At 36.8% G+C, this 21,827-nt stretch overlaps 2 protein-coding genes across 3 annotated transcripts in view; one reads left to right on the forward strand and one right to left on the reverse strand.

The window, feature by feature from the left end:
* Positions 1 to 10,887: 10,887 nt before the first annotated feature.
* On the reverse strand, positions 10,888 to 18,065 carry LOC311074627 (protein FAM72A). The gene is made up of 5 exons (XM_084101351.1): positions 17,731 to 18,065; positions 17,185 to 17,378; positions 16,983 to 17,060; positions 15,200 to 15,324; positions 10,888 to 12,707 (listed from the first exon to the last, which is right to left on the reverse strand). Exons 2-5 carry the CDS (start codon positions 17,328 to 17,330, stop codon positions 12,613 to 12,615), a joined length of 444 nt encoding a protein of 147 aa, XP_083957477.1. The 5' UTR covers positions 17,331 to 17,378; positions 17,731 to 18,065; the 3' UTR covers positions 10,888 to 12,612.
* An 881-nt stretch (positions 18,066 to 18,946) lies between these two features.
* The window catches only part of srgap2 (SLIT-ROBO Rho GTPase activating protein 2), a 99,137-nt gene continuing 96,256 nt past the window's right edge, over positions 18,947 to 21,827 (forward strand). For both annotated transcript variants that reach the window (XM_084101558.1, XM_084101560.1), the window contains exons 1-2: positions 18,947 to 19,080; positions 19,972 to 20,422. In XM_084101558.1, coding sequence (XP_083957684.1) covers positions 20,356 to 20,422 — 67 coding nt within the window. In that variant the 5' untranslated portion in view covers positions 18,947 to 19,080; positions 19,972 to 20,355. The remainder of the gene's footprint in view (positions 19,081 to 19,971; positions 20,423 to 21,827) is intronic.

The raw sequence follows: 21,827 nt of genomic DNA on the forward strand, positions 1-21,827 counted from the left end.
TTTGTAAGCAAAAGATGGACAGATATTCTTCTGAACGAACGGACGTCCTTTAGAAAATTAATTACAAGCTTCAAAAAAATCAAACAGCGCGTGCAAAGTTATTGTAGCCGTAGTTCACAGTAGTGTAGCCTATTTCAAGAAGCGCAACAATGACTCCCGTGTAAAATGAAAAAAGATTTGGTACTATTAAATATTTGTTTAATCGTTTAGTTCAAATCATGTGCAGAACTGCAGATACCCTACATTTTCACTTTGAGGATCAACCTTTGGAGTTCAGGAGAGGAGAAAATGTGGAGGGGCATTTAAACTGCAAAAACATACATGAGAAAATATCATAAACTTTATTTACAAAGCTGAAAGGTGATTATTGCGGCAGATCAAAGCAACGTTCCTAAATCGGGAAAATTGTACTAGGCGATCGAGTCACGCTTTTTCTGAATCCTTGTATTATGGCGCCCTCTTGTGGGCCAGTGCCCAGCTGCAACAACCCAATAAACAAATAGCCTACAGTTGTTACAGTTGTTACAACAAATAAACGAAACCTTTCTCTAAAGTTTACTCATCCAAACCTGTAGGACCTTCTTTCTTTTTTGGAACACAAAAGGCCTCAGTCGACACTCGCGTTCAATGTCAACACAAAAGATGCAGTGGAAGCTTTCTGACGGAGGCATTTCATCCTCTTTTACATGTCCATTTCTGTTCCATTGTGTTCCAATCAGAACACTAAATAGTGTTTATAATATTGACATGATAATACTTATACTAATGTACAAAAACATTTATCTATTGGTTTGGACAATCCATTAACAAACCAAAGCAATCTAGCTAATGGTGAAAAAAATTGCATATTATGAATAACCAGCAGATGGAGCCAATTACCATGTATCTATGCTTTAACTGTCTTTAATGCATGTACACTGGAAACATCATCATCATAAGGCACAGTTATTATTATTTTAAAAAAGGAGAAAGAATTTTTTTTAATTAAACATTCAGAAATAAGAAATAATTCCCCCATGTAAACATTTGAGTGTATAAAAAAAATGGTACAATTAAAAAGTAGGCTACAAAAGCCTGCTTAAAGTCATTTTAAATGTCTACTGACCTGTTTAAATCCTTCTCTCCACATCTTTTCCCAGGACAACATGACCATAATTAGTTCAGTGTCTCCTGTAGCCTATGTAGGCCTAGGCCTACGAAGAAAATAAACATAACTCAAAGGCCTACTAATATTTACGTGGTAGCTTCTAAATGTGAAGTGTAGGCCTAATATTTGCCTTCCTTGTCAAGTTTACCATCTTTGAGACGACTAAAGATGTTTCGTGTAAGTATCAATAACAAAAACAAGTCGTTTAGGCTATTTGTTGTGATAAACAGCTTCAAGTATTTCAGGTACACGTTGACATAAATTGATCAACATAAAAAACGACTCGAGTGACACTCTTTCGTAGGGAAAACGCAAATAAACAAGTAGCCAACTAATAACTTTTATGCAGTTTAACTGCGTTACTAATCCGTACTTTCTGCTCACCTAAATGAGCGCATGCGCATTCTGAGAGTCCATCAGTTGGACGTTGCATTTGTTGGCCTTTTTTTTTCTTCTTTTTTTTTTACATTTACTTACAGAATACAAAAGAGCCAGCGGTTCAGGGACGGCCAAATATTACATCACATTTGAATTGAAAGAAAGAAAAAAAAATATATATAATAAAAAATAAAGAAAGGTTATAAACCAATAAATAAATAAATGTGGAAATATTGATTAAACAGATTAAATAAATATAACAATCCTCCCCACAAAACATTAAAATAATAATATTCCTTGTTCCACTCCCAAATGACGCACTAAATCCATCATGACGTACAGAAGTACGCATACTGTTGGCTAGTACACTGTAGTGAGTTCAGGCCCAGGGTTGCCAGATTGGGCGGTTTTGCAATCTATTTTGCGGGCAAAAATTGGTTTGGGCGGGTGGATAAAAATTGGGCTGGTTTCGGATCAGTTCGGCGGGTTTTTGTTGCCGAAACACCGGCACTTCAGATCCTTCTTTTCAGCAGGCTGCAGTCTCACTCACTCACAAACACACACTACAGCTATGGCTGACGCACCGCCTGCCCCTCAAACAGATCGCGGGGTTTTCAAACTTAGCTGACTGACACTGCGGTTTCATGACAACTCTCTCCGGGTCAGCAGCAGCACCAACACATTTGAATGTTGCGATATGATTTTGTCAAAGGTTTAAACGTACAGTATGGGATTTTTTCTCCACTAGGGGTCGCTAACCTATTTACAATAACAAAGGTGTAGTTTGATGACGCAACATTTGCTAAGAATTATGGATCTTGTCGTCAACGTCAAGCCAACCGATCTAATGTTTATGGATAACTGAATACATCGATGTTTTTATCATGACTGTGATATGAAGCAGTTCGGGATTGCTAAGAGACAGCTATCAGCTACACACGCGACGCGAGTCCCGCGGATATAACAGTTAAAAGGAATATGGATATTTCATTCTACCGAACTACACGCAAGAGCAGAATTACTAACTTACTCACAGGTCAGTTTATTAGACAAATAAAACTTGTGAGGTAACGCAGCGCTGTTTCACTTGGTCTAACATTACACTAGCACACTAAACTGCATTTGAATGTGTTGAAATGTATGTGTTAGTCTGTCTGTATGAGACTAGCAGTAAACTAGATCAACATTAGAATAACATACAGATCATATTCTGACATTTTATCATTGTTGAACTATATAACATTGATTAGTTTTATGTAAATGTGCTCACCTGTTTAATAAAGTACATGTAGGAGCGGTCGAGTCTCGGACGTGGAGCTCTCGTTTATATACTGTCTATGGGAGCTCTCGGCATCTCGAAAACACCGCGCTGATATTGATTCTCGTTTTAGTTCTCCTTTTTTATCCAAAGTCTGCTTGCCATGGTCCATAATGTTTGAACGAAACAACAACAGCGTGCAGATAGACATTGCGAACTACAGTGGTCCACGTCTGTCGTCTTGGTTACTACAGAGCCCGTCTACGGAGAGCCTGCCCACTCCCTATTAAGCTCTATTGTACCGAATTTTGGTTGTAGTTCCACCAGAGTTCCACTGGGGGCGATCGCCATGAGTGCAAAATGAATGGGAGTCAATGGGGCTAGACGGCTAAATTTGTCTCTTTCACCCGATTGCCGTTGAGAAATCTCAGATCTGATTGTAGATTTTGAAAGTTCAACATGGGTTTTAGGTCGAAAGTTGAATGAACGAGTACTTATGTCCTTTTGATTTCTTACAGGCTTAGTTGTTGTTGCCCATAAACGCTAGCATTCTGCTAATGAACGCTGATTGGTCAGTTAAGGACTGATTACGACCAGAGATACCGCTTGATGGCATCGTGTCATCCGCAGCGGGACCAGAAACAAACAAAACAAAAACTCTTCTAGCACGTCTGTTTACCTGTGTCAGCTGTGTTGTCGATGCCTCGAGTGAAAAGAAAGTGCAGAGCGCGAACGCACCAGAGTGACTGAAGGATTGCCGTGAAGCAGTATTTCTGGTCGTACATGTGAATGACGTCATTGACACTTTAAAAGACTTTTTAAAGCAAATAAGTGACTCAAAAAAATCTAACACCCAGCAGTGTGTAATTTATTTGCATCTCCTTTCGAATACAACATTCAAATTACTAGACAAAAAATTATATCCTGAGAAAAGTGGATTTTTATTGGTATAGCGCCATAGACCTCCATTCATTCTGCACTCGTCCTGTGAGCGCCCTCATATGGAATCAGAGAGGAACTGCAACCAGTTCAGAAGCCGGAAGTGTACTGAGAGTGAAACTTCTCGCCATATTAGACATTCTCTGGTTACTATCAGAGGGCTCTGGTTCATAACTCTGGTTACCATGGCAGCACGAGCGGAAACCAGGGACAACGCGGATATGACGCCATTGACGGCGACAAAACGGAAATAAAGAAACGTGCCGTGTCTTCGAATTAAATAAGAATTTCTCCTGGTTTGAAAGTTGTTGGAAACAGTCGGGGTAATGTAAGTACACAACTAAAAAATATATAACATAGATATAGTGATTTTTGCTATTTTTAAAGCAAAAAAGTTACATATTGTGCCTTTAATAGACAGACGAAATGGAAGAAGATCGCGTGAGTGTTTGAATCGAGATCACGCAGTCTTTTATAGATGCATCGTGCAGCTCTGTAACGACACATTTCATCCTCTGTTGAAACGAAAGTGGCTAACTTATGTCAACCTCATCTATAAGCAAGGGCAAAAATAAAGCAATTTAATTTGAAATAATATCGGTAATATTCTGTAATAAAAAAAATTGTAAACAATCGCGATACCTATTAGGTGAATCGATTTTTTTCTCCCAGCCTTAATGAATATGCATGTTTCATATTGCTATTTGAAATAATTGAAATGTTAAAGTGGGTTATTTTTTATGTCCATTATATCCACTCAATGCTTTTATGCAGGCTACTGAATGCTTTTGTTCCAAGCGACTTTTAGTGACAAAACAGACTCATTGATAGCCTAAGTTGATCGCATTATTTTCCGTAACATAAGCTTATAACTGTTAGTTTAATAGTAGCATAGAATAGTCTGACTGAGGTCAGTGTAGCCTACTTTTGCGTTCATTTGATTGAATGTTGTTTCTAAAATCGGACAGGCTAAGTTGAAAAATGGGTAATTTTAAAGCTTCTTAATGATTTCAATGCGTTTAAACGAGAAACAAGCCACAAAAAAAATTGGGCGGTTTTTTGTGCATTCTCGCGGTTTTTGACGAGGTTTTGGGCTGGAAAACCTTGCTGGCACCTGGCAACCCTGTTCAGGCCGGTTAAGTAAGCGGGCATCGGTGCTCGTCCATGGTTCATAGCAGCCACAAGGGAGGCGCTCCAACACCTTTCTGAAACCATTAAAGTCCCCATGAAATCAAAATATGTTTGCCTTACTGTTATCTATAAGCTAGTGTGCTCCAAAACAATGACAAAATGTATTACAGCTTCCATCTGTCATTCACAGTTACAAATAAGAGGATAGCTGGCCATTTCAAATTTGCTTTAAACACACGAGTATCAGGAATTCATGAAATGTTTTCTAAGAAAATTTGATTAAAATTAAATGTGGGCACTGCGTTAACATATTATAAGCAAATTAATCATTACAAGAACTGTCCATTTTGATTTCATGGTGACTTTAAAGGGATAGTTCACTTTGAAATTAAATTTTGGTATGTTTTAGCTTACCTAAGGGCATCCAAGATGTAGGTGTCTTTTTTTCCGCAGTAGTTTCAATTTTGATATTTTTAGGTCAAACCGTTCTTGTCTGTCAGTCATATAATGCAGGTCTATGGTCACTGTCTCAAAGAGACATATCTATATCATATAACGTTAGACATATTTATATCGTTTTTACCTTTTGGACACAGCGACGTCCAAGTGACCTGATCTGACGTGTACGCAGACTGGTGCATAGGTATATACACTAGATGTCGCCTTGGCTACGGCATTCGTTCAATGAACTGCCGTCGCCAAGGCGACATCTAGTGTATATTTATGCACCAGTCTGCGTACACGTCACACACTAGGAAGCGCCCGCGCCCTCAGATCACTTGGACGTCGCTGTGTATAAGAGGTAAAAACGATATAAATACTGTTCGTTTTCTCACACAAACCGCTCGTTTCGTGTCTTAGGCCATCAATGTGTACTTACGATGGGGAATTGTTTAATTTGGACGACGGGGAATTGTTTTAATTTGGACTCTGTGCATGCTCTTGGAGACAGTAACCATATAACAGTTACCTGCATTATATGACTGACAGACAAGAACGGTTTGACCTAAAAATATCAAAATTGAAACTACTGCGGAAAAAAAGACACCTACATCTTGGATGCCCTTAGGTAAGCTAAAACTTACCAAAATTTAATTTCAAAGTGAACTATCCATTTAAAGGGGAGCAAGGGTCACATTGTAACAGGGTTTAAAAGAAAGTGAGGAACAAAAACTGATCCTGCTTTTTCTCAGAGATTCATAAGTATTTCAATGCCTTTCGAGTATAACCCAATTAACACTTGAGTCACACCTATGGTCAGTGAGCTCTAAATACTTATCTGCTGCACTATACAAGACATATTGACCTTTTATTAACATTCCTGATCTCCCTATGGACAACACCCCATTCAAAATCAGTCCTTTCTCACAAACACTGACAGACCTTTTCAGGTCCCCTATTCTTAAGGTGACTCTTCACTCTGAGACATTCTTAAAGATTGACAGCCCCTGTCAGTGACTGCAAACCAACCCCCACTTTCACACACTATGAAATTATTCAGCAGGTATTCTGATGGTAGCCAACACATTCAGACGACGGGTCTATGCCTGAATGATATTATCTATGATTGCTGAATCTGTACTTGCATGTTTGAACAAATATATATGGGATATAGACCAATGTTTTTTGTTTTTGTAAGTTTGATCTGGTATACCTTGAGCTGTCTACTTTGGCAGGCCTCATTGTCGTTGCGCAATTGTAGATCTCATCTTTAATGGGGATGAATCATTTTACGAAAGCCTGTGAATTTGTCTTAGTCAACGAAAAGGTCTTCAGTGAAAACATTTTTGTAACAGTTATTGTTGATGAAATCAACACTATATTGGCATACATAATGGTAATACATAATGCAGCTGTAAACTATAGATTCTGCTTTTGTCACCACAAATCTAACCTGCTTTTTTCATTGATGACCCAGCTAACAGAGAGCGTCCTCAGGATTTTGGCTAACTTTCAGTAAAGGTTCTCTCAAAGTTACAAACATAATATTCTTGTTGTAAGTTAAAACAATGTTCTTTGAACTCCAGATTTGATAAAGCTTCTCAAAATACTAATACTTTATTAGTGTAACGTTCAAAGAATGAATATTCGTCAGATGTTTTCCAGAATGCTTGTTTAACCAAGAAATAAAACGTTCTTAATTTAAAATAAAAACAGCATTTTGAAAATTCACAAAACTTTTGGAAATAATGTTTTCATAACTTAATGGGAATTTTCGGAAAACAGTCTTAGAACATAAAATTGTTTGTTGCTTATGTCCTCTTAACCTAATCTAATGAAAATGTTTAAGTATGATGTGCTATTTTGTATGTATTCGTACGATCTGACTCACACGTAAATAGATGATTTGTATGTAAAATGTCACCATAAACACCCTTAAACATAAAACCTTAGCGGGACCTGAGAAGCACATACAAATGAGTTGAATGAGACTGCCTCACTGCCAGTGTTCAGCACTCTTTACTTCAGCAATAATTAAACACAAATGTTATGTGTATCTAAAGCCATTGTTGCTTATTAGTATTGTTTAATGAGATCATCAGGGATCATCAGGAAAGACATTGAATAATACATTTATTTGTGTTAACATTTTTAGTTGGTATTTAGCTGTATTTATTTATTTTGAGGAATACTGAATGTTTTTGTGCAAGTGAGATGAGTAAATGCATGCTCACAGTTAGTCTAGATAGAACTACAATACAAAGCAAACAATGCCTTGGCTCCTTCTCTCAAAACGGGGACAGGAGAGGTGTCAATCAACAAATCTGAAAAAGTAACTCAGGCATTTTGATGTAATTTTAAAAGTAATGCTTTACTTTACTAGTTACTTACTAATGTTAAAAGCATTACAAGATACCCCCTAACACTGCTCACCGCTGACACAGGAATTCATTTGGAGTGACCGTCACAGTGCATTATGGGTATTCTCTAGCCGTTTAGCGTATATCGGGCGAATTCCAAACAGCGTTTTTGCACCCTTGAAGGGCACTTCGGAAAGGGGACGCCATTTGTAGGAGTGTTCCAAATGAAAATCAGCAATCGAATGCCGTCATGAAGGGCCCTTCCAACAGGTCTGTTAGTGAAGGGAACATGCAATGGTCACTTCAAGGAAGTAATTTAATCATTTATGGTCATGATCTGCCCTTTGGAATGAGAAAGGCATAGGGATGCTCACTTACTATTGGAATTTGACCATCGGTTGTACACTCGTTATTGCGGTGCATTGTGGGATTGAATGAGTGCGCTTGAAAACGTCCTCAATGGCTGGATCCCAAATGGCACACTTCATGTGGACTCGCGGTCTCGTGGCCTTAAATTGCGCGTGCTCGCCATGTGTACGAGTCCGCAGGGTGTCCCATTCGGCATTTCAGCGCTCAGAAGTGCCCTCGATGCGGACTTCGGCGAAGCCCGCACTTTCGCACCCTCCACACGAGTAACCTAGGAATCCTTGCAAACGCCCAATCAGATAAATGAGGGGAGGAGTTTCATGGCTGTTTGACTTTCGGTGACATGATCTCATCAAGCCTGCCCCAAAATGGCCTCGTGGACTCGATGGACAGACCCTCGTTCCCTCGATTTTGACCGAAGGAGCGAGTCTACTTCATATGTACACTTCAGGCACCTATATGTCCCACAATGCAGTACGATTGTGACGTCACCACAAATCTCGTCTAATCACCACCACAACAAACAACTCTATGATATAATAATAATAATATATATTTTTAATTTAAAACAACCCAAATACACCTATATACACCTAAATATATACACCTAATATACACCTATGCACTTCCTGACGTCACCAAGTGTGAACTCGAAGGAGGTCCACAAGGCCGGAGTGTGCCATTTGGGATCCACCCTATGGTTTCGGACAGCACTACAAATGGCTGTCCCCTCAAATAGTGCCCTATTTAAGGGTATAGGGAGTGATTTCAGACAGCCATTGTGTTGGACACTAAACAGCAAAGTTTCATTTATCGTAGTAGTGTGTTGGCTCCACTGAAATGTTTCATTCACTGTAAATTCAGCACACAAGCCAGTATTGTGTTTGACAGCATGAGATTTTAACCATTTAGAGATGAATGCGGCAGGTCTAAACATTTTGTGTGGTATCATTATGTCGCTCAATATATTATTTCAATATTAACATCAATGCTCTCAATTGGGTTTGTCAGGAGGTGTGCACTAGAAAGGGATTTTTGACAGATGAATTAGCATTTTGCAGTTGAATTACTGAGGTGTGGAGGTGTGATTATAAAGACAAAGGCTGATTTGTTAGATGGGCCTCAAATACTGAAAAGTGTTGTTAAGGCTCAGATATGTCCAAACAGTTATTATTTCACAGCCAAAGTAAGTCAGCATGCATTTTTCCAGAGAAAAAATGAGTTTATTCGCAAGTGGAAAATGAGGGCTGTGGTTGTGGTTTGCTGAAATAGCTTGCATTTGATTCTAAGAATCATTAAGACATTCCCACATCTTCCTTTTATGGGTGATCATATTTGCTCATTTAAGATTATGGGCATGGATTTTAGCCTGATATGCCTGGGAGATTAATCAAATATGTCAACGTTTCAAATATACAACCAATATGATTGTTACACTCTTTAAGAAACTATATGCCACCCTTATATGTGAATAAATTAGTTTAAATTTGATGAACTGTCTGTGAACTGCAATGTTTAACTCATGCAGCTTTTTATTTGGATTCAAATCTGGGTCATTCTAGCCTTGTTTATTCAAATGAATTTTTCTTTTCATAGTTGATGCTTTGTGTCATAGTTCTGCTGGAAATTCAATCATTGTCCTGTATGCACATCTGTGGTTTAATGAAATATGTTCTCCTCAATGATTTTACTGTTTTGGTACTATCTGTACCCTTCATGGCAAAAAAACCAAGACCATGATAAAGGTGTTCCCTGGATGTTCAGATGTATTTTGTTGCTTTCTCTGGATTCTAGTGAGTTGTGGGTGTCACTAGGCTTTTCCTCCTTCTGTCTGGCCACTTTCTCAGAGGTGAATCGGAAAAATATTGAAGAGATTGCTTCAAAGTTTATGTTATTTTAGCAAAATTGTTCCGCATCTGTGTCAGCACTAGCTGGTGTTTTTGCACTTCTCTGACAATTGCTTTTCTTGTCTGGTTGCCAAGTTGGTTGGGACAGGGTGTTCTCAAATTACTCTATTACTCCAAAATGAATTTAATGGTTAAAATAAAGGTATAATATTTATGTTTAATTGTTATAATGGACACAGTGATCCAAGGAATATTTATATATATATATTTTTTTATAACATATTGGGGTAAACATGTATTTGTCAAGTTTTATTTTTTATAATATAATTCTGAAGACATATAAATATATTTACTTCAACATCCATGGACAAAGTGCACTGTATTGTTCATAAGTCTGGGGTCATTTTTTTTAAAGAAAAAAATAATTTTATTCAGCAAGGATGCATTAAATTGATCAGAAGTGACAAAGACAATTAGTGTTACAAAATATTTTAAATAATTGCTGTTCTTTTAAACTTTCTATTTATAACAGAATAAAAAAAGTATCATGATTTCCACAAAAATATTAAACAGCACAACATTGATGATAACAATAATGAATGTTTGTTGAGCACCAAAGCAGCATTTTAGAATGATTTCTGAAGGATCATGTGACACTGAAGACTGGAGTAATGATGCTGAAAATTCAGCATATTATATATATATAATATGTTGATATATATTTAAATATGTTTCTTATATTAAAATGTGAAAGATATTTAAAAAAAATAAAAATAAAAAAAAATAATACATATACATATATATATATATATATATATAAGAAACATATTTAAATTGTAATCATATTTCACAATATTACAGTATACATGTTCAAATAAACAGCCTTAGTGAGCATAAGAGACTTTTCCAAAAAAACATTTAAAAAAAAATCTGACATGCAAAGGACAATAACTCACGAGAACTAACATTTTAAAAACGTCAGAATTGAACTTTGGAGAATCAAGGAAATGGACACCGGTATATCCACATTAAAAAGTTTAATATCAAGACATTCAGCATACAAAACAGCCCAAAGTTTAAACCAACAACATATTGTCAATGCAGATCAAAAGTATACAAACGTGTTTTTTTTCTTCTCATCCTCACACTGCGCAAATTAAATCATGTCAGTATAAATACAGTATATCGGTATAGTCTGTTAATAAATACATTCAAAACATTGATAACTTAAAATCAAATAAATCCTCTGTTAATAAGTTAAAAAACAAAACATATTTTTTCATCATTTCATTTTGGTCATAAATGCATACTAAAGATCGCTTCAAGGCATAAAAGAGCCAACCCCTAAAAATGCTACACCTGAAAGCTATCACAATAGTGGTTGTTTATTCATTTTGCTGTTGTTTTTTACTGAAAATGCAACCTTCAATACAACATGACATAAAATGTTGCACTAAGACGTTTACAGTGGGCATATTAGCCTTCATATTGGACTGGTAAATCTGTATCATTACACAGTGAAATGGTAAATATGATTGTTAAATAACTGCTACTGAATGACAACATGCCTTTGTAAATCAAAACAAATGGACGAGGATGCTAAATTGTTGTTATCTCCATGGGGAAAAAAAATCAGGAAGCTTAAAAATAATTTGTCTAGTATGTCACACAGTGTCATACAGAATTTTGTTTACAGTAATTAAGCAATTATTTTTTTTTCTGTTGCTTCTCATGATTGCCCTGGTGACAAACAGTGAAACATAACGAGTACAGAAAGTACAGATTTTGAACTACTAAAAATAATAATAATAATCATGAAATGAAAATGAACCAGCATTAATTGAAAACAGTGTGCCAAGCAAAGTACCAGAGTATGCCATAAAAATGACATTTGAAAATCACATTTGCTAAAATGCCAAATGCCACCGAGCTGAGACATATCAACTACTTAAAGCTGCCAAGTCATTTTGTGCCACTTCAATTCAAATGTCAAAGCTGTGCAAATAAAAATAAAAATTATAATAAAATAATTAGATGAAAGACAGTACTATACAGGGATGACCCTTGTTTAGAATAAATATACCAATTATGCCAACTGATATCCATCTTGAGGTGACTATATGTGAAATTCAACTGAAATGGAGAAATATTCTGTTAAACCATTAAAACATGGTAAATGTCAGCTATCTATCTATCTATCTATCTATCTATCTATCTATCTATCTATCTATCTATCTATCTATCTATCTATCTATCTATCTATCTATCTATCTATCTATCCAAGTTTTGGAATGAAATATCTACCTGGGTAGTTTTGGTTGCCTCCAAACAATCTGCATTAGTAACACCACAAACAACCAGTATTAACACCTCAAGTAATACTTCTGCTAATCTTTTTGAACAGTCTGAAAAATGTGTGAATGCTGTATAAAGACATGAGGATCACATCATAAATCTTAAAGTCCAGGCATCACGCTTTGTGCTACTGCGCCCATAAAGCAAAGAAAACAGAAACATGTTTCTTTGGTATTGGCACTTTGAAATACTTAAACTAATCTGAGAAGATGCTGAAAGAAAATAGCAAAAGAATGCATATGAATCAAGCTATGATAAAGAGCTTTTTGAACTTTTGCCTTTTCCCAGTCAGCTAAAGACAAGACAATGTGCTTTAAACGGAGATCTGTGTGAGTGAAAGCAAAGTAGTTCGCTACCGTCAGAGTCTACTTCCTTTGGCCATGTGCGTTTCTATCTGAGGTACTCTTCTTCTGAGAAACTCTCCAGGCTGTCATCATCGCTGTCCTCCAGTTCTGGAAGATCACCCCACAGCAGAAGGTTCTGCCCTGTGAAAGAGACAGACTTGTATTATTTAGAGTTGGAGCATTTATTAACATTATGTCCAACATATGTTCTTTACACTACCGTTCATATGCCTGGGGTCTGTAAGACTTTGGGCCAGATTTACTAACAGCTTTTTAACTAAACCCTCTTTTAACGTTAAGTGAAAATTTTGCACTGAAAAGGCTTGGCCAGGATTTGCGGCTGACCTTATTATTGCATATGCATTTGTAGGAGTTTCCCTTTCAGACGCAAAATTTATGGGAGGAGAGTATTTCAATGAATAACGCAAGGTGATTTACTATAGCCTGGTTAAAACCAGACCATTCTCAGTAGTAACTGAGTTATGGTCTGGCAAAGCTTCATTAATAACTCATTTCCAAAGGGGCGTCACCAACGGACGTCGCTCAAATAACTCTGGGCGCAATTGGATGGACCTAAAACCAATCAGAGCGATCGTCATCGTGTAAAGCCAAATGCTGCGTCCCAATTCGCCTAAGTTACACTACGCCATAAAAGTATGTACTCTTTTTGTGAAGAAAAGGTATTTACTTTTGAATGTGTAGCAAAAAAGTAGGCAAGCTTTGGGACATACTACTTCGTCATCTTTATCGGACGGATCTGTCGCGTGCATCCTGTCACTTAAACTGCCCTGTCAATCATCTTGTCACAGTTAAAATCCTCTATTAAATCTAATTTAATTTCCTACCGTTTCGGAGAGAAATGTAGTAGCACGTTCATCTGCCAGTGGGTCTTTCATAGAGACTGTCCTCATGTGTTTGCTATTTGAATATAATAATGCATTTAAAAGTTGGTGCGCTTCACCAACGGACGTCGCTCAAATGCCTCTGGGCGCAATTGGATAGACCTAAAACCAATCAGAGCGATCGTCATCGTGTAAAGCCCGCCTCAACGTTTCTGATTGGTGCCTCGATTTGGACGGATTAGAAATCGGCTTGAATGGGCTCTTTGCCAGACTACTTGCAGAGCAAATCTAAATTTCCCGGAAGTTTGTCTGGGTTTTCCCAAGCTAGATTTACTAAGGTTTGCGTAGTCAATTTACTGGTATTTGCATCATTATTTACTGCCCCAAAAAAGCATGTCTTAAACCAGACGCAAATTTGCACTGCCCTTGGTAGACTGCGTTGGTCATTATGGAAATGATCCGGCTGTGTCTGTGTTCTTTAATTTCTTTCATCTAGTCAGTAGATCACGAACAGAACTTTTCACTCCCTTCAGTGCTTTTTTGGAATTGCGCTCTCATGCTAAGTTGCCCTGTTTAGTCAATCTGGTAAGCATAAGCGTCTTCTTTTAAAAACATAAAGGGCCAAAGCTTAATTTATTTGATCAAAACTAAATATTATTATTACAATTTAAAATAACTGTTAATATATTTTAAATATGCAATTAGTTCTTGCGATGAAATGCGGAATATTCAGCGTTGTCAGTGTCACATAATCATTCAGAAAGTATTTTAATACAATGATTTCTTATCAATTTTGAAAACAGTTGGCTGCTAAATATTTGTTTGTGGAAACGTTTAAAAGAACTGCAATTATTCGAAACAGAAATATTTCGTAACATTATAAATGTCTTTACTGTCACTTTACTGAATAAGTATTAATTACTTAATTTAAAAAATATATATATCTCACTGACCCCTAAATGTTGAACGGTGGTGTATGTGTAGTTAAGCTTAATTTCATCTTAAGTGCACATGAAATTAAACATAGCAACTGTTTATCTTGCCTAATAGTGATGCACAGGTCAGCTCACACAACTTACACCACAGGATAATTGAAAGTTCAGTTGAAAGATCGGTTGGCAGCATCTTTTGTTGTAAAAAACAGAAGGTGCTTTTTAGCAGGGTTTCAATCAGTTGGTAACATTATAGTACAAGGCACACCTTCTGAAACAAAACAAAAAGTCAAAAGACTAGCCTGGCACACTATTTCAGACTTCCTCAAAGGGTGCAATGAAGGAGAAAGGCTCAGCCTCAATTACTAAAATTCATTATTGTGCCATTCTAGATTTATAACTTTTAAAATGTCCTTTTGTTGCAGACCGAAAAAAAAAAAGAAAGAAGAAGAAGCTTTCAACGTTTTGTATCAGAAGATATGCCTTTTTTTTTTTTTTTTGACAACCATTTATAGTTTTTTCATCGGGTACTTTCAACCCACAACCTGTTTTACATGCTTCACCTCATATAAAAACCTTAGCTAGTGTGAGTCAATCCATGTATAATCACTGTCTATTATTGAGTGTTAAACAGCCGAATCACAAGCAACCAGACAAGTGAGAAGCAAGAACATAGACGCAATGTTCTTCAAGCGTACTTTTCAATGTTTGAAGTTTTTGTCAAAGTCTGTTACAAACCTTTTTGCATTTACATAGGATCTTTGATATGAGCAGATAATCTATGAAACTATGGTATGCAAAATCTGTCTGATCATAAGCAGAGGGCATAGACAGTGTTTTTGCACCAGATGTCTCAAACCTGTTGCATCCAGTCTATTGATGGTGGACACAGCCTCACTGTTGAACATCCAGAAGTGACCATTGTTGCAGGAGAGCAAACAGGGCTTGCATGGGGCCACCACGTGATATCCCACAACATTCCCACTGAATGTGCAGAAAGAGCCAGAGAGACAGACAAAAACACCAGATTCAAATGCTTTGTGAGACACAATGAAACAGAACAGCAAATGGCTCGGTGTAAACAAAGGACTGAATATTAAAGCTAAAAGGGCAAACCAACATGTTTGAAGCCAACTGGCGAATCTAAATATGATGCAGTGTAAATATTAGGCAAATACACTCCTGTTCAGAAGTTTAGGCTTGGTAATATTTTTATTATGCTTGAAAGAAGTCTCACCAAGGCTGCATTTATTTAATCAGACTATACAGTAAAAAAATAAAAAAACAGTAATATTGTGAAAATAATCATTTTAATATTTTTAAATGCTTAATTTTCAGCAGCCAGTCTTCAGTATCACATGATCCTTCAGAAATCATTCTAATATGCTGATTTGGTGCTCAAGAAACATTTCTTATTATCACCACCAATGTTGACAATACTTGGGTTAATATTTTTGTGGAAATTCTGAAACATTTTTTCAAAATTCTAAGAGTATAGAAAGTTCAAAAGAACAGCATTTATTTGAATACAACTCTTTAGTAAAATTATACATGCATTTACTGTTACTTTTCATCAGTTTAATACATCCTTGTTGAATAACGGAATTAAGAAACATCTTACTGGCCCCAAACGTTTGAATGATACACTGTAAAAAATGAATAATGAGTCTTGTAATTTTCATTAAAAATATTATGTATATTTTATTAAGAAAATTGTGGTTCAGTGTTTTATTTTAAAATATTGAGAACATTTCACTAATAACACCAAGAGATGCCTTTTCCTATTTTTTTAAGGAAACATACACAATTTTAAGACTTGAATTGAGGAACTGATAAACCTCATAAAATTAAGAAAAAGGGGCTACCTATTTATTTTAAGAGAATTAGCTAATTTATGCGGTTTTATTTAGAGACACCATTGTTTGTTCCCAGCATGCTTTGCACATGGCTGGAAATGGAGAGTAAATCTTGAAATTAAGTGTTATTTCATGTGTTTTTGAGTAAAGGGAAACATCTGTTAATGTTTAATGTTCAGGTATGTTTGATATTTGAAAGAGTTTCTATTATGTTAAAGTTTTGATCGTTACCATTGTGCAGAAGAGTGGGGCTTATGGTTAGGTTGTGAATAACTGCATGTTTTTAATATTCTGAAGCATGTTGTTTTATACATATAGCAATAACTCTGCTAATGATAGTGCAGTAACAAGTTTGATTCTGTGCTGTCCGAGCAGCATATAGTCTTTTTATAAAACAATATATCTCAAAGTTAAATATAAACAGGTCATATCCATTCACTTGACATCACACAATTTTGAGAATAAAAAATACTTAAAATAAAAAAGCACATTTCACTAAAAAAATGTAATTCATTATGTCATAGACTAAATAAATTAGGGCATTTTACATGATTTATTCAGGTAGATTCCATGAATGAAATCAAGCTTTAACTACTCAAAAATATAATGTGTAATATTGTTACCATAATTTTTTTTTAAGTAAATAGCAGTAACATTTTTTTACAGTGTAGTGTATAGAACCAAATTTGTTATTAATAAACATCATGATTCCAAACACTAGTTATGCTAAACACTATAGACACTTTATGAATAAAAACAAAGTGATAGTTATAAAGACCTCATTACCATTTCAAGCAAGCAATGTCTCTTAACTTGCATTTGCAGCTTTCAGTGGAATAGCAGCTTGCCACAAAATCAACAGTCCTAAATGGGGAAAACAACACAGACTTGTTTATGTTTATAATAAGCATTAAACAAACAGAATATGATTATCATGTTTATATATGTTCTGACAGGTTTATGTGATGTCTGATCGGGGAAGGCTTACCTATTTGGGGGTATGTCGGTTGAGAATAACTCTATTTCCGTATCAGCCAAAAGTACTGCTTTCATGCCCCTCATACACAGCAGACTGTCACAGTACACACAGTTGACTTGCGTCACACACTTATTCTTGAAATTTGAAGTAGACATCGTTGAGTTGAGATATTCTCAAGAAATGCTTCTAACCAAACGCGGGTCCTGTTGATTTAAAATGATAACAGAGTCAGCACCTACACTGAAGGCTACAGTAGATGTTTTAACAGTCTGACTGAGACGACCTGCACCTGTTTAGCCAGCTAACTTAGCTCTAGCCTGTTTTTTTTTTTACCTGTATCACATTAGCATGGTCTCCAAGTCAGAGTCTTTTGATCACAAAAACGGAAAAGCCCTTCAAATTATCATTACGGATGAAAATCACATTGGTCATTTATCGCTTCTGTTAGAATACAGAAAAGCTATAAAGTTACCTTTCTTGTTATTAGAGAGCCTAGCTTGCTAACTAAAATATGAACTAGTTTTTTTACCAAGCATGCCATAAAAACATTCTTACCTGTTATCGGATATCAGATCGTTCTAGATCTAGGCGGCAGAGAAATACATTGTACTACTGTACAATCTCTCTGTCGTTACACCAGTGAATAGATTGCTAAGCTACGTTTGTTTACGTCCGCGTCAAAGCGGATATCCACTTCCTGAAACATTTTCAAACAGCCTGATTTCTAACGCTGATTGGTTCTAAATTAGCATATCTAACACATGATTGGTAAGCTCAAATTCCTTAGGTGATTGGTTGCAGTGCCTTTCCGCAAACCACAAAACCACTAGTGAGGGGAAGTCCGATTCATTTCCGCAAATAAGTTCTTTCGAGCGAGTTGTTAAAGAACTGGTTCAAAAACGAGTCGGTGAATCTTTTATCATCACGTGGCTGCAGTTCTGTTCTAGTTCAGTTTGTTGCAGCAATGATTCAGCTCGACACAGAGTTATTTAAAACATACAAAAATAATATCCATTTAGATCTCTTAGTTGGCTGAAAAGCTTTTGCATGTTTCGATGTATTTAAACCAAGTAGGCAAGAAAAAGTGATTCGTAAGAGATTCAGTCCACTGAGTCAGTGAGTTAAATTGATGATGCCTCGTTTCCTCGCTAGTCTTGCGAAATGCCATGCGAAACGGCGAGGTACAAGGAGTGAATAAGCTTCCATTGAGCTTGGAGTGAGGATACACAAGTGCATTGAAAGACTTTTTGAGGCATAATTATCATGTCCCTTTTAAGCAAACAATACATTTCACTTTACTTCTCACAATTAATTCGCGGTGGTTGCTTGGCCAACTCGAATCGTTCAGTTACGATGTTGTTCAGACCGGTTTGGTGAATCGGTTCTATAGATTCATTGAAAAGATCCGACTCAGAAGAAGGATTTGTTCACGAATCAGACATCGCTACAAATAAAGAAATGTAAGAAGCATCGACAAAAATAAATTCTGATATATATTTGTTTACTATGAACACAAGGACGACATAGGCTAAATTAACGGAAATAAAACAAACCAACAGTAAAAAAAGAAGGTTTTAAATTTACAGTTTGAGAGAACGTTTTAAATGATTTCATTCACTCAAAGCTTTTTAATCTGTGGCATGTGATGAATTAATGAGATAAAACAATATTAATGCCTCAGAAATGTGTCTTTTGGCAATTTGATAGGTTCATGTCGTGTTCCTGTGTTGTAACTCACAGTCTATGGTTGTAACCAATGACAATGGAGGGGGGTTGTTCTTTCGCTTCCATGAAAAGAGGCGGGGTTTGAGTTTGGGAAAATTCAGAGAATAGCGTAACAGTAAGTCTTAAGGGAGAAATCTGGTAAATGAAACTCGAATTTAGACATGGAAATCGCCTTTTAAGGTAAGTGGTTTAACTAATCAATTCAGCAGTATATGATGCGGGCGCATCAGGCACGAGAAACCTCCGCAATTCTCCGGACGAAATGCAGGGATCTCCTTAAGGAAAGCCCAGAACTATTCAGAGTCACCAGGGGCCTCTCTGCTTTTCACATCACGATACTCCCTCTTGTTGCACATGGCCTCTTTCATTTTTTAGGACTAATCATTTAAAGTCCTTTACAATCCTGGAGTCTTCACGATTGGCAGCCTCTATTTAAACGTGTATCAAATGACCTGAGCATGTTAAACTTTCAAAACGTCCAGTATTCTGGACAAATTGGTTTTAGGGTTTCCTATGTCATCAGTAGTGTTGTCAGGATTGGTCATTTGCATTGTCTTTGATCATGTTAGATATAAAATCCTGAATGGCAGCATGTCAGAATGATTCTCCACACCTATGACACTGGGTGAAAAGTAGGCTATGTTTTTTAATTGATGCCATATTGTTATGTGAAATATATTTGCACATTTATCTTTGGGGAATGTTACTGATGAAATGTGACGGGGAAAAAATGAGTTAAATTCACTTCTTACTCATGCAAATTACAAATAAGACTAATTATTATAAAAGACTGGGTTATTTTACATGCAGAAGACACAATAAGTTCTTGTTTTTTTATCATGCAGGAAAAAAACAATAGTAGCCTAATATATCAGAATAAAAGTTCACATTTAGCTATTTAATGTGCGTCAGTTTACATTTTTCATAATAGTTTGTTTGTAAAGAGAGGAGCTTTGAGGAGGGCGTCTGTTTTTAAACAAATTAAACAAAGCCAAGTTATTTTGAGGAAGTTTACTGGAAGGAACTAGTTTTAGAAATCTGACCCAGTGAACTTTTATCTGCCCTGTACAGTGTGATGCTGGGAAATCGAATCCATGCCTTCATCCTGCTCTGAGAAGACTCTGTCGCCTCACTCACGCGTCTGACCGCTGGAGGAAGAAGGCTGAAACTTTTGAAGGCGCTGCGTCAAGTCGCGCGGATCCAGTGGGATGAAACTCTTCTGTTTTTTTGCTTCATTCCTCGCGTGCACATTCACGGACACATTCCACCTAGGAAGCCAACGGCAGCTTCAACTAATAATGCGGCGTGATTGATCATCGACAGGAGACAATACCCATCCACTGATTTCCATTCCTACATACTCACTGGATATCTGTAGACGAAGTGCGGACGACGAGGCTTTTGTTCTGCGGTGTTACTCGCTTTTGTGACAGGACTTATTTCGTTTATCTCAATATGACGTCTCCGGCTAAATTCCGAAAGGACAAGGAAATTATAGCCGAATATGAAACGCAAGTTAAAGGTAAGTGAATGTGTCGCTATAATGTTCAGTCTTAAACAGCTACGTTACCATTGTGCTTCGTATGCTATTTGATACGTTGCATTGTAGATGTACGATCACAAATGTCGTGAATGAGCACAATACGCAGTCGTATTACCGTAGAAATATGCTTTTTATCTGACTTTGAGAAACAATGCTAGCTCTTCTCCACATGTGGCAATGTGTCCAAACGGAATGATAGATGTGCGAGTCAGTCAGTTGTTCACTGCGTGTGAAGAGAAATTGTCTATAGATACTAACTCTAACCCTTTTAACAGGGTTTTTACTATTTAAAGCGATGATATTATGTTATTTATGTGGCGTTTGTGCTGTTTTTCTGTATTGTTTTCCTCAGTCAGCTTGTGTAGGTTGTACGTATAGACAAGGCAGGGCGTTTTCTTTTGCCCTGCGTCTCTCTATACGAGCTGGTGTGGTGCTGTTCAACATTGATTTAAAAAAAAAATATGTCAGGTTGGCTGTCATTGATGTTTTACAGTAGGTCAGTGACTAAGCAACACGTTTAAAAGCCGTTTTGAGTTTTATCTGACAGAAAACGTTTGTGTCTTGGCAGCATTGAGCGTGAATGAAGCAAAGGTGTGATGCGTGGTGACAGTTCGGTTATTATGGTTTATGGCTGTAACTTCATTAATGTTAACGCTGTGGTGACAGTTTAAAGTTTTAGTTTGAAGGCAGAGGGAATGTTGTTTTGTTTTTGAGAAGTAATGTAGTATTTTTCAAAGTAATTGTAACAATAAACCGCGCATATTTCTTCACTCGCACAGATGTGTGTATACGCAGCGCGTGTTTTGTCTCAGGCGAAGGGTTCCGTTCCCATAGAAACATCTGTCTGATGAAGTAAAACGAAGCTGTTTTTAATTGAAAGACGAATTGAATGGTTCACTTCATTAGTGAATCTCCCTATCATGTCATTCACGCTGTTATGTGTGCCTGCTCTTTTGTGTATTTGCCCGGTTTGAATAGAGCAATTGAGCAGCCCTGCCTGTTGCTGCTGAGTGTGGGGAAAATCTCCTTTAATGGGAGTCAGTGAGTTTCTCATCTTTGAAAGTTTTATTCAAGTAGGTCATTGTGACATATAAATATTGCTGAACAGAACATGAGTCTGGTTAAGGGTGTCTAAATGCTAGTTTTGCACGGAAATTTAGGCTTTTATTCACATTTAAACATTTATCAACACACATCAGCTGTAGTAAATGGAAGCTCAAGCATGTTCGCTTGAGGTGCGAGAAGTTTGTTCTCGCACATCAAGCAGGTTCAGTTGAGCTTCTGTTTGCTGATCAGTGGCTGAATCCAAAATCATCCCCTATACCCTCAAATAGGGCATTATTTGAGGGGACAGCCATTTGTAGTGGTGTCCGAAACCATAGTG

The sequence above is a fragment of the Abramis brama genome, assembly GCF_963993115.1.
Source record: "Abramis brama genome assembly, chromosome: 23".
NCBI classification, from domain to species: Eukaryota; Metazoa; Chordata; class Actinopteri; order Cypriniformes; family Leuciscidae; genus Abramis; species Abramis brama.

Bases quoted from the DNA above. Each gene is read 5' to 3' on its own strand.
- LOC311074627 (XM_084101351.1), bottom strand. From the start codon at position 17,330: ATGTCTACTTCAAATTTCAAGAATAAGTGTGTGACGCAAGTCAACTGT. The intron at 17,061-17,184 runs GTAAGCCTTCCC...TTCCCCATTTAG, and splicing joins ACCGACATACCCCCAAATAG to GACTGTTGATTTTGTGGCAA. The intron at 12,708-15,199 runs GTTTGAGACATC...TCTCTTTCACAG, and splicing joins CAATAGACTGGATGCAACAG to GGCAGAACCTTCTGCTGTGG.